The sequence below is a fragment of the Sabethes cyaneus genome, chromosome 1, assembly GCF_943734655.1.
Source record: "Sabethes cyaneus chromosome 1, idSabCyanKW18_F2, whole genome shotgun sequence".
NCBI classification, from domain to species: domain Eukaryota; kingdom Metazoa; phylum Arthropoda; class Insecta; order Diptera; family Culicidae; genus Sabethes; species Sabethes cyaneus.
This window is the reverse complement of record NC_071353.1, coordinates 7,600,754-7,619,290: the sequence shown is the minus strand read 5'-3', so window position 1 is coordinate 7,619,290 and position 18,537 is coordinate 7,600,754. Positions and strand designations below refer to the sequence as shown.

General features: G+C 42.2%; 2 protein-coding genes across 2 annotated transcripts in view; both read right to left on the bottom strand.

Moving 5' to 3' along the window:
* The window catches only part of LOC128732809 (CCR4-NOT transcription complex subunit 6-like), a 244,988-nt gene that overhangs the window by 205,575 nt on the left and 20,876 nt on the right, over positions 1-18,537 (bottom strand). The gene's annotated exons all lie outside the window — the stretch shown is intronic.
* LOC128732810 (trypsin 3A1-like) lies at positions 15,885-16,707 on the bottom strand. Its single transcript, XM_053826209.1, has 2 exons — positions 16,656-16,707; positions 15,885-16,588 (listed from the first exon to the last, which is right to left on the bottom strand). Exons 1-2 carry the CDS (start codon positions 16,705-16,707, stop codon positions 15,885-15,887), a joined length of 756 nt encoding a protein of 251 aa, XP_053682184.1.

The window sequence follows — 18,537 nt, the reverse complement described above, 5'->3', positions numbered from 1 at the left end:
GAAGCACCACCCCAGCCAAGAACCTGGGAGCGTAATCTTCGGTTTTCTTCGGATCTGCGTTCAATCACGATTCAGAAGGTAGAAAACAAAAAACAGCGGCAAATTGTGACCGAAACCATATCCTATGACGTATAAAGGGAAGTTTAGGGTTACCACAACCACCGTGCCAGCCGGCAGAGACTGCCCCCGCCCCGTACGATTCGCTGGCTTGAAAAGTGCGGATGCCAGAAAAAAAACGAGATTGGTAGGCCGATTAATAATCTTCAAACTGTTTTTCTTTTTTTTCTCCCTCTCCCTCTTGTGACCCGGGTGCGATCCTTGGTTCCTGCTGAGGGCTTATACGAAGATCTTCGTTAAGTTCGTTCGTGCGCAACGCAATTCAGCTGTGCCACAAACTATTTTCTAAAATTACAATCTACCTGTTCTATCAGTGGATTTTTTTTCCTCCTCCTGTGGTTCAACAAAGCCCTAACAATGCTAACAAGATGGAACAAAAAATACTTGTTCTCGGAATAGAACAGCCATTTCGCGCTGATTTTTTTTGGCGGAGGGCTAACTACCTACTACTCCTCGACAGGAAGTAGTTTACGATCGTTGTTCCACACCATATCGAAGCAACTCAGCACCTCGGAGTTGCGGTCGGCGTCCGGCGCGAACAGAAATGGTTGATGATCGCCAAACAAGCTGCTGCTGGTGCTGCGAAGATTGGCGGAGGAATTGATGCCAATCGATGTTTGCGATACTGCCGATGATGATGATGACGATGACAATGACGACGACGACGATGTTGCTGCCGATGATGACAATGACGTTACTGCCGATGACGATGACGGCGAGGACGACGATGGCGGTGGCGCTTGCGTTGCTAGATTTTGGATATTCTTGTTCCGGATGTAATTCACACCACCAGCACTGTTCCCGTTACCACCGAGAACGTTGTTATTAAGACCATGGGCGCCTTGGGCGCTATTTATCACTAACCCCGGTGCCGTTAGACCGTCGTCGAACAGTAGATTGCTTAATTTGCTGATGTTGTTCGCACTGAACAGATTGTTTCGCGAGATAGCATCGAAATTCACAAACAGATCGGGACCACCTCCCGCAGCAGGTGATCCATCGGTACCACCGGAAGCGTGACCGCTACTGCCATCACCGAACACACCATCGCAGAACACGGACCCGCCACCCTCGGATCCGCCACCCGGCACGGATGTTCTTCCTCCCAGATCCAAACCTTCGTTCAACTTCTTCGTCAACTCACTAATCAACAGTAGCTCACTGTTATCACTAATCACACCGACGGAATTCACGCTACCGGGGCTTCCACTGCCACTAATACTGTTTACACTCCCGTTGTTGCCAATACCGCCGCCACCGCCACCTGTCGTCGTCGTCGGAAATTTAAACTCCTTCCCGCCATCCACCGGAGTCAGGAACAGCTCCCGATTCACACTACTTAGGATATCCTCCGAGCAGAACGTTAACCCGCTCAGTAAATCACATCCGGAATCGCCGGAATCACTAAAACTGCCCTTCCGGCTCGAACCAGAACCGAACTCCTGCTGCGCCTGCTGCTGATGTTGCTGCTGCTGCGTTTGCTGATCCAGCGAATGCGGCGAACTGCGCCACTCACTCCGGAACGAGTTGCTCCGGTTGCTGCCGATCACCCCAACGTCCTTGGCTCGGTTCAGCTCGATTTCTGCGCTGTTATCCGAGCAGGACCTTCTCAGTGGAAACGCCCAAATCTTGCCGAACGGATCGCACAGCCGACAGGAACATGCCAGACTATTTATTCCGGAATCACTTGAATCGCTGTTGTTGCTGCTGAAGTGTTGCATAAGCGGTTGCTGCAGCTGCTGCTGCTGCGATTGTTGTGGTAGTAATTGTTCGGCGTGCATCAACGGAATTCCGCCGAAATCAAATGTTCCTCCGGCGTTTGCAATGAGAGCGATTTCATGCAAAAAATCACGCGTTGTTTCATCGAGAATTAGAGAGTTCGGAACATGATGACCAGTTGGGAGCGTGACAGATGTGGTAGTCACGGCTGTAGGCGTTGCCGTTGTCACCGCAGTGTTGTTCTGCATATTTGGTTTGCGATCTTTCTTTCTTCTTTTACGCGGTTTGATGATCCGCGGAAGGCACGTATCCGATGACGAGGACGTCGAATTGTTGGTGTTCCCAGGATTCTGACCGCATTCGTCGTTTGCTGCCTGTCCGTTCGAATGGGATTCGTTGGGATGTGCTACCGTAAAATGGGAGACGCTTCCTTGATTCGAGCCACCCGCTTTCGGATGGTGCAAGTGGTCATCCCGAGAGGCATGATTTGAAGGCACTTTGTTAGACTTGTTGTTGTTGCTGTTGGATTTACCGGATCGATAACGATTGTTGGTCAGGATAAGTGGGGCTCCGTGGGCGTGCAGTGCCAGCCTGGACATGGCTGTTTCATCAAAGTCAGTTTTGTTGGGTTGATAATGATTGCCAGCAGCATTTTGATTGTTGATCGGTTGAAATTTTCGGGGCCTGCGAGTTGCGGTCGAAATCAACGGCACACCGGTCCACCCGCTGGCGTTGTTGTAGCAACCTACCATAAAATTGTGCGGTGGTCCATGGCTTGGAGGTTGCTGTTGCTGTTGTTGTTGTTGTTGTTGATGCTGTTGATGCAGCAGTTGATGAGCGTAATAGCCATTGGGAGGCACGTTCTGATTGGCTTGCTGATTAAGCAACTGCTGCTGATGCTGCTGAACCGGATGAGGAGGCACTATGTATCTGCTTAGGTACCGATCCATACATGTTGACGGAATTGCGCTGTTCATCCTTAACCGAACACATTTGTAGGTGGTGTCTGCTGAGCTTCACACTTTCACAAACACTCGAGACAATCCTTGTCCGACACTTCTAGACACAGTTCGTAGTCCTTTCAAGTGCACATACTTAATTACGAGGCCTCTGAAGAGAGCCTATTCACTATTCAACACGCGCTATTTTGTACCAGAATTAACCGGAAAAAATGTAAAATTGGTTCGATACAAGACAAAAACCACGACGCTCTAACCGCAACGAAAGCCGGCGAGCAACTAGCATTCCGGTCCGCACAAGTGGTGAACTTCTCCATCAGCAACGTGGTCACTCACAGCTTCGGCTTTTGCGAACCACCAGTGCGGACTTGTGGAGAGCGCTCAGAGAGACTGAGTGTAGGTGAGATTGCGAAACAGGCACTCAACCATGCCGACAGAAAATGTAAACAAACTTGAAAAGAGTAGCCGCATGCACGGAATCCAACGAAAAGGTAGATAAATATTTGAACTTTTTCTTTCATCGTACGAGCTTTCGGGTACTCAAGCGCCGCTCGCCGCGTGGTTTACTGACGGGAAAGACAGAGAGAGAAAGAGAGTAGACAAAAGTCACTCATCTGGTTGCTGCACTCGGCGAAGAAAGTGCACCGCCGGAGAATGCAAAGGGATGTTATGTAAGATGCAGCCACTGTACACCATGTCCATGCCGTGAGTCGCGTTTGTGGCGGGGGGAAAAGTTGCCTAGCCACTAGCCAGCCAGCGTTAGTCACTGTAAAAACGATCACTATTTTTTCATGTTTTCATCGTGCGCCCAATCCATGATGGACATTTACCTTTATGGGCCGTAGGGCTTCGTCTTTGCGGAAAGGACGGGCACAATTCCAAAAAATGTAAAAATCACGAAAAGCTGTTAGGTTATGAGCGCTAATTACTTTTCAATATTTTTGCATCAATCGATTGGAAAAAGTCTTCTATGCGTACCTACTATGGAAAAATTGTAAATGTCATGCCGGCCGTGACGAATTTTTGTTCATTTTCAGTACTTTTGCTTAAAAAACGATATATTTTACTAGCACAGCCATCAGTTTTATATTCGTCAGCGCAATTGCAAACAACCATGCGCGTGATAAATAGAAATTAGCTTTCATTCGTTTTTAAAAAGTTAGTTGAAATCTTCTTTAGTCATTTTTCCATGATTTTTTAACTTCTCAATCACAACGTTTGACTTCTTTACTATTGCCACTATTTTATTTTCAAGATTAGAATTTTCGAGAAAATTCTCGGTAGAGCTCACTTATGCATTGAACGGCACATACAGAACTGGAGTGAAATTTCGACTTTCCTCGACTTTGTTTCTAGTCTTCATTTTTGCGATATAGAATAGCTCACCTACGAAAAATTTGGTAAAATGCTAAGTTCGCTCATTCAAGGTTCAATAGCAAAAACCTGCCTAACGTAGTCCTGTGTCAGCAATGTGGTGATGTCTATAACACAACCCTTCTGATGTTTTTTTTTCACTTTCGAAAGTGTCTTGCGCAGCAGCATCGATTCGAACGTCAGTCCAGCCGAACGAACTACGGTCACCGCCTCCGCCTCCGCCGGTGCAATTGCCAACAGCCAGCAAGTTGCAGCAACCAGTTGTTGCACAAAGCTAGATGAACTGTGAACTTTAGATACCTATTCACTATTTAGGTGGTAAACCAATCAGTTATAGGTTCGTTTGCTGATACAGCCTGAAACAAGTCGCTAGAAGTATTTTTAACGGCGGGTAAATCGTAAAAATGATTCTTAGGGAAATTATTTGTCGAATGTCCGAAAGAATCCGGCTTCCGAATAGGTATTTTTCATCTTTTCGATTTTGTGACCTTTCATTCAGTGCCTATATGAATGAACGCATGGTTGACTGTTTGAGATTATTGCTGTAAATTCTGCTGTAAATTCTACACTAATGCTGAGCAGCATGGATTTCTGCCCAACAGATCGGTCACCACTAATCTTAGCTTGGAGCTTGGACTCAAACAGTCAAACCAATACTATCTATTTAGACCTAAAAGCTGCTTTCGACCGTGTAGACCACGGAATAATATTAGGTGTTTCGATGCATGCCACCTACTGCTTTATATGTCACTTGACTAACCGTAGTAGGATGTACTATTTCCAACTGCTTCTCCAATCGATCTGGAGTTCCGCAAGGAAGCAACCTGGGTCGCTTCTTTTCTCCTTTTCATTTAGGGGGGTGCACTACTTTGGATAGTCGAAAAAATCGTATTTTTGATTTTTTTTGCATTTTCGAGACCCTTATACCTTCACACATGTCATGCCAAAGGGATTTTTTGATATCAAATCTAGTTGAAAAGTTACTAGTTAAGTCACCTCAAGGGAAGTGTATTGCTGTACGTAACTTTAAACGCGTTTTTCTCGAAACCATGTTGATCAGCTGGCAGTACGAGTATCTCAGAACCTAGTGGTCCGATTTGGCTGATTTTTTTTAGCTTGTAAAAATGAATTACAGTAATGTTCCGATTTTGTCAGCTCCCGATTTTGTCTACCCCCGATTTTATCAGTTTTTTATCCCGATTTTGTCAGCCTATAAATTTTGTTTAACTTTTGTGCATTGAAACATGATGTATAATACTTTTCGGCCTGCTTGAAACTATTCTGATTTTCTGGGGAGAATTTTTGAATAAAATGATGCCTTCTTACGAATAATTCAGGGTCAAACTAAGGGTATTTTTACAGTAAAAGTTCAATAGTTCCTAAACAAGCAAAGATAGAGGTATACTATATTCAGCAATGTTGTGTATTTTTACTATTTATACAACTTTGTAAACAAGAAAAAAGAAAAAAGTCACACAACAGAAACTTGCGAATTCCACTATCTGATTTTTAGGCAAAAGTGACAGAGTTTCCCCGTTCAATAAATAGGAGATTATTTGTTTCGATTGAGCCTAGACCATGTTGATGTCCTGTACGTAAATAATTTGGTAAAAGTGTTAAAACTATCCCTTTTCTTCGATCTTTCAAGTTCAATAATATTGTTCGAAAATTGAACCTAGATGAACTCCATGTCCTGAACGTAAAATGTGTTCGTAATAAGGAGCAACTATCCCATTTCTAATTACTGGAATAATTTATTCGAAACTGAAGTCTTGTATGAAAGCAAGTTAGACGGAATATTCGTTTATATGACGAGACCACACAGTAAAGCATCAATTGGACGGTTTTATTAAAAAAGTTTACAGACGTTTGATTTGCTGCTTTGCATAGGTTAGTGAAAAACGGAAAGCTAAGAAAACTTGCAAGGTATAAAGATTAGTTAACGTTCTTTAATGAACTTTAATGAGTTAATGAACTTTTACTAGAACTGGCCAGCCACAGGGCATCTGAAAGACAAATATTTTTCAATCTGTCCACTATTTTCGAAAGTGAATCAGGTTTGTAAAAGATAACCTAGTGTAATTGTTTATTATTTTCTGCCTAGCAGAAAGTTGTGCATCCAATGACAAATATTTCAAGTTTCCATCCGGGAAATTTCAGGAATTCCATCCATCTTGCTGACCGCACCGTATTTTTAGTTCGTGTTTGGCAGATGGCAAGTTTCAATTTTTTTTTTGGAAATCGTTTTTGTCTTGTCATATTTTGTATTTGACCATATTTTGACCATATGTTGTTGAGGATCAGCATGGATTTATGCCAAAAGCGCTCTACTGTGACCAACCTTTTGTCGTTAAGTTCCTACATAACGGATGGTTATAATCAAGCTAAACAAACTGATGCAATTTGTTTAGACCTGACAGCAGTCTTCGATAGCATCGACCAAGAACTCGCCTTAGCCAAATTGGGAAAGTTAGCTTTCTGCGGCAGAGCTATCAGCTGGTTTTTTTTCCATGTGTGGACTCATTACTGCGACCAGTATAGTTGATCTATTGTAATATCGCCCGGGTGTTTGCTGTATGACCTGCACTGCATTTCTTTTTGCTATAATCGCTATTGAGTGAGCGATATGCTTATTAAATTTTATGCGTGCTTGCGTGTATTGGGGTTTACCCTTCCTTCAAAGCTTAATCTACTTTACCCACTTATTCCTCGCTGCCAGCACTATCCCCATATTATAGCCGTCCCTGGCGAGGACTCATTCGTACCTCTGACCAGTACACTTAACTATAGGAGGGACATTTGCACTGTCAAGAGGCTTCAGAGGGTAAATATAGAATTCAGCACGAAGGAAGGGTAAATGGAGGGGCCTGAGAATAAACCCATGCTAAAGTCACTTGACATCGAATGGCTTGATTCTACTAAGATTCGAACCCACGATCACTGGCTTGTCAAAGCAGACTCGGTAACCTTGCGGCTACGGAGCCCCCCTATCAGCTGGTTACGTTCGTACCTCGTTGGACGTCAGCTAACAGTGAAAATGGAGACTAAATTTTCATTGGAATTCGCTGCTCCATCTGGGATCCCTCACCCATTGATCTTCCTTACACATTTCAACGATGTGATTTTCAAACTTAGAGTTCCTCGTTAGTCTTTCTCCGACGATATGAAAATATTCAAACAGATTAGTTCTACCGCTAATGTATCCGTATGCTTTAACGATAATTGGACAGTTTAGCGGAAGTGAGGCGTAAAGATCATCAGGGCAGGTCGAAATAATCCTGGGATCTCCGGATGTGATGTTGCTTCACAGAGAAATTCGCGCGCAAGTTAATGATTTGGCAAGGCACCTATAGTTCTGTATAGAAAACAAAGGTTTTCATCACTGGAACAACCATGAATTGACAATTTTACAAGGAGAAGTGTTTCAGAAGATTATTTTACTATTCACTAGATCACACGAAAAAAAATTGCCTACAAAAACATCCACTTGCTAAATTTGGTTCCATTTGCTTGATTTGATTCTGGAGTTGTGAGGAAATTTGTATTTTATTTGTATGGGAGCCCCCCTCCTAAAAAGGTAAGGGGTCCTAATTCATCATAGAAAAAATTCTTGTCTCCAAAAACACCCACATGCCAAATTTGGTTTTATTTGCTTGATTAGTTCTAGAGTTTTGAAGAAATTTGTGCTACATTTGTATGGGAGCCTCCCCTTCTAAAGTGGGGAGGGGTCCTAATTCACCATTGAAAAAATTCTTGTCTCCAAAAACACCCACATGCTAAATTTAGTTCCTTTTGATTGATGTTTTGATTTCGAGTTATGAGGAAATTTGCATTTCATTTGTATAGGAGCCCCCCTCCTAAAGTGGAGAGGGGTCCTAATTCACCATAGAATAAATTCTTGTCACCAAACACCTTCACATGTCAAATTTGGTTCCATTTGCTTGATTATTTCTCGAATTATGAGGAAATTTGTATTTCATTTGCATGGGAGCCTCCCCTCTTAAAAGGGAGAGGAGTCATAATTCCCCTCGTAAAGAGGGGAGAGGTCACCATTCACCATAGAAAAAATTCTTATTTCCAAGAACACCCACTTGCCAAGTTTTATTCCATTTGCTTGATTAGTTCTCGAGTTATGCAGAAATTTGTGTTTCATTTGTATGGGAGCCCCCCTCTTAGTGAGGGAAGGGGTCTCTAACCATCATAAGAATCTTCCCTGACCCCAAAAACCCCAACATGCAATTTTTCACGCCGATCGGTCTAGTAGTTTTCGATTCTATAAGAAACATACCGACAGACAGACAGAAATCCATTTTTATAGTTATAGATGACTGTGAGTTAGAATTTTTAATAAACAAATTAACGCCGTTTTCATACAAGACTTTAGTTCAAATAAATTCTTGCAGCATATCGATATATTCGCTTAAAAAGAAAGACTGGTGGCGCACTTTTCTATAACGGTTTACTTTCAGGACATCAAGTTGATCTAGCTGCAATGATCAAAGAATAAAATCGGTTCAAAGGGAAAGGTGGTTGTACACTTTTACAATCTTGTTTACTTTTGGAACACTAACTTGACAGTGCTTGATATTTATCGTTATTTCCATAGTGTGACCTATAGAATCTTTTTTTTATGATAATCAATGCGTAGAATTTTCCGACTATGCGCAAAAATATTACAATTCGACCATAAAACCCATGAGTTAATAGCGCTCAAAAGCTATGCACTTTTCGTGTTTAGATATTTTGGATTGACCCGTTACCTTGCGTACGACTAACAGTGATAAGAATGTGGTGGGCTGCATCTAAGAATGAATATTTTCGTAGTGCGTCTGAATGTCATGGTTATTTTTAAGACCAAATTTTGTCCTAATTCTGGTGCAATTGATGTGTAAAAGCCCGAAAAAGAAATTGTATCATTCGAAACTATAATTGCTGCTATTGAAAACTATCTGTGCTAGAAAAAAGCCTGAACAGGGGAACATTTCTTTGCACACAGGTTTTACGAGGCAGCAATGATGTTTCAACAAAGGTTTAAGCATTTTCTCTACAGTCGTAATACCCCGCCTATAGCTCTTACGATTCATACCATAAATGTCTATCGAAGTTTCCATTAGCAATCGTAGCCAGACAGCGTATTTGTAGAAATCCTGGTACATACCTGCAAAAAAGAGAAAGAAAAAAAATTGAAATTAAAAACTCTACTCATGCTCATCAATGGCACAAAACAGCAAGGAAAATACACAACTAATTCAATCAATTTCCCGAAATAAGCAAACAAAATCAAACCATTCAATTGGCAATTGGTAACACTTTCAAAATGGCATCACCCAATCGAGTGGCCATAGTGGCGGCGGGCGCACTGTCACAACAACAGCATAGCAGAGTGGGTTGTTTGCAGCAGTTTGCGCCACAAAAGAAACGGGCTTCGGTCGGCACCTCTCGGCGAGTAGCTCTCGATCGTCCGGAATCGAATGGCAAAGTCGGACCCGTCTCCGTGTACAAAAGGAGCGATCATTTCTTTCATGTTTTGCTTGCTATTTCTTGGCAGTCTAATCGAATCGAACCGGAAGACTTCTTTGCTCTCGCTTTGAAGAAGAAATGGAATCAATTCGTTCCATCCAAGGCAGTGGCGCGCGGCAGGGTTCGTACCTGAAGAGCACGCGTTGTTTGCTAAATCTAGGCAGATTATTGGTCTGAGTTGTCAATTTGGGTTTGTTGCCCGGACTACTTTGATTAACCTTTTGGCTCGGTACGGAGCGCGTTGTTCGATTGTGCCGTCATTGTTCGAACAGAGACTGCCATCGGCCACGAGCGGCCTCCGTTGTTGATGATCGAGCACTTATGATCATTATTTGATTGCTTTTCTTGCAGCAACAAAGCACCGCTGCACGGTGTAATCAGTGAAGGACAAAACTCTTAGCAGTTCTAATGTAGCGATTTGGAACGGGTCGTATTAGCCAGCAACAGAACTGTAACTGCGATATTCAACAATTCCTGATCTCGCTAAAGTTGTCTAACCTATCGACTTTATACCGAGCCTTTGGGACAATTACCTCCACTTAGCGGCGAGCAACACATAATGGTATATAATGGCATCATCATCGACAACATCAGCGAGATTGAAACCGATAAAAAAAACATTTGCCCGAGAGGACGATATCTTACCCATACTGTAGACCACCGTCTAAGTACCAGGATTGATTGTCCTCAATTCGTTGTGTTTGCTTTGTTGTAATCTGTTCTTCAATCAGCCGTCGCTGGTTGAAATAATTGCCTACCGTTTGAGGGGTTTCATTGTTCGATTCTATGAATGACACAGAAACCTAATGCTCAAGGAAACCTGCCAACTATTATAGTGTTGGCAGCTAGCAGCAAATGAGACTTTGTTCCATTTTTTGTTTTTTATTATTCTAGCGAAATTTGATCTTGTTTCTGGAAATCTCAAACCTAGAAGAAAATCCGCATTTGGGTTTCACCTTTCATAGTGAGAGTTTTCTATCTGATCATGGAGATGCAAAAAAAAAATGTCAAGGGTCCATGAACTTAGTTTCAATCCGTGCCTGTGACCTCTCCGCGTTCATCCAACACCGTCGGTTTATGATGTATTACCGTCTCTGTATCCGGCGAGCTCTCGAGGTTCGGAATAAAACTGAAGAAAATCATCGCTCATCATCACTTTCACCCTTAAATAATAATAAAGAAAAAATAACGTCAAACTGCGATGGAAGCTGCACCGTGCTCATAGCTCATAGACCCTGAGATTGAAGAGTGAAAGTGTGGCTGCGATCGGCCACCATCATCGGTGGTGTACAACTGAACTGACGCAGTTCTGTGTAATCCTAGGGTAAACCACCCGATTGTTGTCGTCGTGCTCGTGCGGTTTATTTCGCGTAAAAAATAAGTTCGAAATGTGAGCTTTTCGCTTCGTTTGTAATGACAGAAAAAAAACTGCAGCAACACCGGACCGGATGGATTTTTTTCTGTGCCTTTTTAAACGACATCATTATGGTGCGCCAACTGAAACCTGACCGAGAGCTGACTGGTGTGGAGAGCTAAGCTGACTCACAGGAAGTTGGATAATCTTTGCTTCGCGCGTCGTTCATACGGCTGCTGCTGCTGTGGTGGTTGCGGTAGTTGCGGTGGTTGCGGCGGCGAAGAAAGTGCTAAGCAGTGATTTTTTTCTCCTTCAGAGATGGCGTAATCGATTAGGAGACATCGCGCTGTCGACCGACCGCGACCGGTGCGGTGCCAACGAAGCACGTCGCACAGCTGGGGGCGTATCCCCAGTTTGGTATCAAACGTCGGTGAAAGTTATTGTCACCTACATAGGATTTCATCAATATCCCTCGGAAACTTGAACCGTCCGTGAAGAGGGTATTGGATTCGGCGGAAGAGCAAACAATTTCCTAGAAACAGTTGTGTTATATCACTAGCCAGTATTCGTGTTTTTTGAGCAGACCTTTGTTCACAGGTTTTATCCACAAAGTCAAACTTTGTCAGACGAAACAGATTTTTCAACACGGATAACTGTAATTATTGTAGTCAGAAGGTAAAACATTCTTAGAAAATCCAAGCTTAGAGCATTATCTTTTTGCAACTTGAAGAAATACGGATACAACCGTTTTACCCCACACCGTACAAAATAATCGCTTGGTTTCGGTAGAACCATTAGCGTTCAGACGAGTGGCGCCTAATGTGGGCCTCAACTCAAGAATCCTTGAGACTTGCGAACTGCGAACGTTTTTCGATGTGCTCTTTAAGTGGTTTGTTTGGAAGGCGATACTGAAAACTGCTGCTGCTGCCGGGCCGTGACGGCAGACAAATTAAGCTAACGCCTTAACCAGAAATCGTTTGCCATTTCAATCGATCAAATGATGGGCTGTTGATTGTGGGTTGTGATCTAAATCTAAAAAAAATATGTAGAAATCATTATTAAATCACAGCTTTTGCACCAGTAAGCGGAAATGCCTATCGATTTTGAAACTATTTTCTACAAAATTAGGTTGGTTAATTGCATTGTGCCAACTGAAACACATAAAATTAATTGATCGATATTTTATAGTACACAATTTTCGTTCGGCGCAGTTCGAAGTATCGATCCTGTAACGAATCCAGCACCTGCCATTCTCCATGAGTCCGACAGACTGACGCTTGACGTGGAAGGTGGAACCATAAAGGGTGATACGTATCAGGCTAAGCGTTTACTTAGGAACACCATATGCCGTCAATTTTCACCATCATTTATTTCGCTTTACTAAATCATACGCTCCCTTTAAGTCTACGAACGGAACAATGGGATTTCTCGAAATCTGTGGAAAGGTGAATATTTGGTCTATTGTGGAGCGTTCCCCTCGAAAACCACATTGGTGTTTCACCAACAAAGGATTTCTGTAACGGACTCCATCTGCGGAACAAGATGCGGGAGAGAATTTGAATGCCGAGTTGAAGGACAATATACCTCGATAATTACTGTAATCGAGTCCATGCTCCAGGCACTTCTTGTAGATCGGGTTTATGAGACCTTCTAACAAGTGCGCCTATAGTATGACCCGATGGATCACACAATAGATCATCAGTCTTTTTGTGCACCGCGTGACGAAACACCTGATGATTTTAGACACTACTCTACTCAGCGTCCTATTCCTTCTTCAGTTGTAAGATACTCCACAGCACTACTGAGAGCCACCACCGAGGAAAACCCCTCAATCTTCCAATTAAATCGAGTCTTCTGCTGGCAGCGTTCCTGTTAGTCTTCTCGGCCTTGGGAGCGGACTTAAGGTAGAGGTCATTCAACCCCAGCAAAACTCAAAATGCCCGAGCAGACCCGGCCGTAATTTTTGGCACACTAATACTATCTTCTATGGCGGTTCAAGCGATGCTAACTTTAGCTGCCAGTAGGTGCCTATTTACGGAAAAAATTACTTGTAAAGACGGTAAAATTTATGCTTCAAATCAATTTTTAAAACAAATAAAGCAATATACTATGTTTATATCTTTTAGAAAGTTACGTATTTTGATAGTATCAAAAAGTCTGTAGAACATGTCAAACCTGTCAGATGAGGTTTTGTGTACAAAATGTTTAATAAACTGATTTTAAGGGGGTCACGGCAGAAAGTCAATTATATCTCGCAAACCATATGATGCAGATAGTTAGTATCTTCGGCAAAGTTTAATTAAATTCGAAGATCTACAACTTTGCCAAACATATAAACGTACTAACTAGGTCCTATACAAAGTGAATTTTTTCAAATGTTTTATCCCCTTAATACCTAATTGTATGAAAATGTCAAAAGATACAAAATACTTTTTAAGGAACTTCTCCGAAGATACTCAAGCTCAAAAACGTCAAGAAAAACGAGAAAAGACTTTTGACAGCCTTTTCCCAGAATGGTCCCACTGTGAGCCAGCAGCATAGAGCGAGGGTGGCTCGTACTGTTTCAAGCAGTCGTCTTCATTCAACTCGATATTGGGCCACTCGTCGTCCTTCTGCCATGTTCTACGGAGCATAGCCCACTGACGCGTAGCCCTGTGACAGATTGAAAGTTATTTTTACCAAAATGTACGTGGATTACGGACCAAAGTCGACGACTTCTTTATTACTGTGGCGAAATCAAACTACTAAAACGTGGCTCGACGAGCAAATCTACTGAAGTTCCCATAATAACAACAAACCACGCGGTGACAGCGTGCGATCTCAACGGCGTTAAGTGCTTCTATCGATTTCTTCCCCATTATGCATGCAATACATTTAAGATAAGACCCAAATATGGATAATGGTGAATGCCACTTTTCCGATCTCACGCTATTATTCTGCGCTTCTAATCAATCCAATCTCGTTTCGATTTTTCTTAGGTATGCGCCAGTAGTAGTACTGCTCTCTTGGACGATTTCTACCTGCAAGGTCTAGCGCAGATGAATACGGCAGTCAACAGAAACTCACGCCTGCTTGGTCTTGTGTTGGCCAACGAATCTGCAACTTCGTCTTGTTCGGTCAGCAAGCAGTTGATCCTTCAATTCCGCCTGATTATCACGCTCTCAAAGTGATGGTGGATTTCCCAGCGGCCATTGAAATTGAATATATTTTTGACACTAGTGACTTGGACTTTAGCAGTTTTTAAAGCGGTGCAATAGTCTACGACTACGAAAATACAAGAAGTTGCGCTGTGCTTTTTCAAGGCGATAGTTTAGGATATCTAGCAATAATTATAGAGATTAACACTATGAATTCAAGCCAACCCATATAGAAATCCAAAATTGTTCTGGTCATTTATGAACTCCAACCTGCAGTGTGAACACAGCAGCGGAAAAATACAAACTATTTGCCACTTACTTCAAGAATTCTTTAAATTCCTTTGTTACTTCGAAGCGCAAGTTGCTTCTGCCATTAGAAATACTCCATCTGATGCAATAAACTTGAATATATTCAAGTTTCCATCACGTTTCTCGTGCACAAAAAAGAAATAAGAGAAACGCAGAAAACTATCTCTTTGTGCCTGCTTGAAGACGTTGGAAATTATATTCCACGACGCACTTTTTATGTGTTGCTGGCAATACTTATCCATCGACATGGATTTTCGCTAGAAAATCCCTAGTTGCCTCTAATCAACGCAACTTGTTTCATTTTGTTTATGCGAGATGGAAGAAAGTGCGCAAGTACACGAGATAGCCACACACTTGAAAGCCGTCTTCGAGCGTGTCGGTCGATTACGAAATATTGTCGAATCGCAGAAACTTGGAATTTCAGTCATTTTAACAAGGACGGAAGGAATCTTCGTTACTTCGCTGATTGCAACTTACGTGTTAAGATCGTTCCGGAAGAATCGGAATTGTTTTGCAACCTATCAGAGGTTCCCCAAGGAAGAAGCTTGGTCCCTTTACTTTTCACACTATACATCAACCAACACTACTTTGCGTTTATTTTGCGCGACTGATTGACTGTTTAAAACTGTGTGAGATCTCGCGAGACTTCGTTTGTTTTCCGAAATTCAAGCAAAATTTACCAAAAACCGAAGCGCTCATTTGATGAAATCTGAAATTTGTTCGCGCGAAACGTTTCACGAGTGGTTTCGAGACAGTACGGTCTAACTTGATCAACCTGTCGAATATAACGTTATTATTAAGACTTTCTCTCAAATATAATTGAATGAAATTGAAGCGGACATTCATCTTTTGGACTAGACTTTACTTCATACTGCCTTATGTTACAAATATACAGTTTGTCTTTTGAGTAGACAAAATTAACCACTTTCCTCTATTTGAAACGATTTTTTTAGTAACGCTATATATTGTCACTAGATGATAGACTAGCAGAAGCAGATGACAGCAGATGATGAAATCAGACAAGTTTGGCATTCAGAGTAGCTCTACTTATAAGATAAGACCAAAATAAATGGGAAATGCGTGTAATCCAAGGATGAGTGAAATGGAGACGTATTTTTTGCACGATATGATGAGTCTTCCCGGCTCCCAGCTGCTGAAGAAAAGGGAGAGATGATCGTCTTTCTAATTAATCGTACGAAGGGGGCAGAAAATGTTGGTCCAACAAATCATATACATTTCAAAAAATGCCGTAAGCGGACAGTCATGACATACCACAATAGATTAAAATAATGGTCACAGTGGTCTAACCTTCCGACACTTTGATACTTCTTTGTGAGACGGATATAAGACAAAAAAATTCAAATTAATTGTTTGTTTTATTTACCACCTTAGCGTTCATACACCAGAAACTTCGGCAATCCAGTCGCGTACGGCCGAAACACGAGCATACACTCCGGGAAGGTTCGGTTGAGCGCATCCCTTGCCCCAGGAAACCACTCCGACCAGTTTTCCGTCGACGACCAGCGGACCACCGGAATCTCCCTGGCAAGAATCCTTACCACCGGCAGCGTACCCGGCACAGATCATTCGCTCGGTTATTGCACCGGTACTGGCATAGGCGGAGACACATTTTTCCTGATTGACCGATGGTACATTTACCGCCCGTAACAGCTGTGAACTTTCCTCGTAGTTCTTGGTATCACCCCAACCGGAAACGGTGCACATGGAACCATCCTCGACAGCTTCGCCTGCCTTTGGCAGAGAAACGCTCTGGATTCTGCGAGTATATCCTACACTTTCCGCAAGTTCCAGTAGCGCATAATCATAGTCGAATGTGTCCTCATTGTACTGAGGATGTGGCTTCAACGACTGCACTTTGATTACAACTCCACCATCGGCACGATCCGTGGAACCCACACGTACGGTATAAGATTCCGGATCTCTTACGGTGCAGTGAGCAGCTGTCAGGACCCAACGGGATCCGATGATGGATCCTCCGCAAAAGTGATGACCACCGCTTTGCAACGAAACCTGATAGGGAACATCGGCAATATCGATCTGGAATCCGCCGACGATTTTTCCGGTAGAAAGTGTGGCGGCTGTCGGTCAGAGGTAGAATTAGTTTTTGAGTTTGCGTCTAATGTATAGCTATTGGGTTGTACTTACCGTTCGCCGTCACTAGAAAGGCGAAGACAGTGATAAACAACAATTTGACCATATCGGGTGCGGGTTGAACTTCCAGTAGACTTTAAAGCTTGGAACGAATCAACTGTTCTGAAGGAAGAGTGTATGGTTCGTCGGAGTTTTATAGTAGATTTTCTGAAGTACCACTTCAGCTTGTTACGGTTGAGAATCTCCACACGTGTGCACTTGAGTGGTAGAGATATTCCGAACGTGGCGTCATCATTCATTACGAATACATGTGTCACAATTTCTTAAGGCGGATTAAGGTGGACAACCCCAGCCTAACCTGTTTGTGATTTTCCAGTGCATTCTGATACTTGAACAGATTACATGCTCTAACTTTATCACTTGAGACGTCGCACACTTATATCCTTAAGCTGATATAAAACACAAATTGCAGGTGAACTTCAAATATTAAGAAGGTATTAAGAGCACCCACGCTCTGTTTTGGTGTCTTATTTTTTATAGCATTTAGGAAAATTCCTTCAATCCCCCCAACATTTTGATTCTACAACAGCAACTAGCTGTAGCCCGCGTCTGTCACCTCACGTCTAATTGAGACCGAATCGGAGGTACCTAACCTAATTTTCTATAATTTCGTCGTAAAAACACTTTTTTGCTGTGATAATCTAGATTCACTATAACGGAGTTAACCGGAATGTATGACCAAAACGCCTAAATATACCTCTAATGTTGTGATACTCTAAGACATGCTACTACGTTGCTGATGCTTGTCTTGACTGCAATCTGGAATAATTTTTTGATTTTTACTAATTTGCCACTGTCAACTGTGGTGCTGGAGTTTTAACCAGGGCACTGACATCTGTACATTGTTGTATCACCAGTTCGCACCAGCTATAGTTTAGAAGATGTATTAGCTTCAGTTTAAAGCATTTAGGCATTTAGGAGCGAGCTGTGACTTTTGGTACGAGAACATGACGTCCTGTCAAGCGCTAGTAATATTAGGTTATAAGGCGTCAGTAGAATTAGATTATATAGTAAAAATATTTGGTGGGTTGGTTTATTAATAAGCTGCTGTTGGAAAAAACATTGTATAAGATATGAAAAAGTGCTTTTCGCTACGCTAAAAAAATTGGCACAGACAAAAATCTTGGCTCCGTTCGTTTGATGAGAAGTCCAAGAAAATTTGAAATGGATGCAATTTATTACGAAAATAAACAATTCATAAACACGAATAGCTCAAAAAGCGGGGGTTTCACCCGTGAATCCATATACAGTGCATAATACGTTAAGAAAAGATTCGATTTAATTTTTAAAAAATTTGGAAACAAAGGGCAAGAGTTATTTCTGGATAATTGTTCATTAAAATGTTTCGAAACAGAATCGATGTAACATTAATCATCAATTAACATTACAAACACTGCCACCATGCCAGATTTCAATTATAGATTGAAAACAAACTCAAATTTTCCCAGTTAGATAATTTATTTGTTCATCATCAACTAGGGAAATCACCATAGGTGCTACTAGAATTAATACGCCGTCATGAAACCATCGTTAAATTTGCCATCTTCGCTAAACACGTACAATTTGGCATATTTTCTGCCGCCCGCTCAAACGTCTAGCCACACAAATTGCATTGCTCAGCAAATTGCCGGTTGCTCTTGTGCAGCTGAATTTTTTTTTGCCAGTTTACTTCGTAATAGGTATTATTTTCGAGGGGTTATGTTTTTAGACACATACGAGTCATCCGTCTTCAGTCGCAACTCTAGGGTCATCAAAGAAAGCACGTTGTGTGGCTAATTTGCCAAAATATAAGAGTCGCGAAACAGTGCTTCGGTGATCTGGAAACCATCATCGCCGAGATCACTTACGCATTTAGTATCGGAACAAAGCACTTCAT

Coding starts and splice junctions, on each gene's coding strand:
- LOC128732810 (XM_053826209.1), bottom strand. CDS start 16,707: ATGGTCAAATTGTTGTTTATCACTGTCTTCGCCTTTCTAGTGACGGCG. Junction 16,589..16,655: donor CTTTCTAGTGACGGCGAACG/GTAAGTACAACC, acceptor TCTGACCGACAG/CCGCCACACTTTCTACCGGA.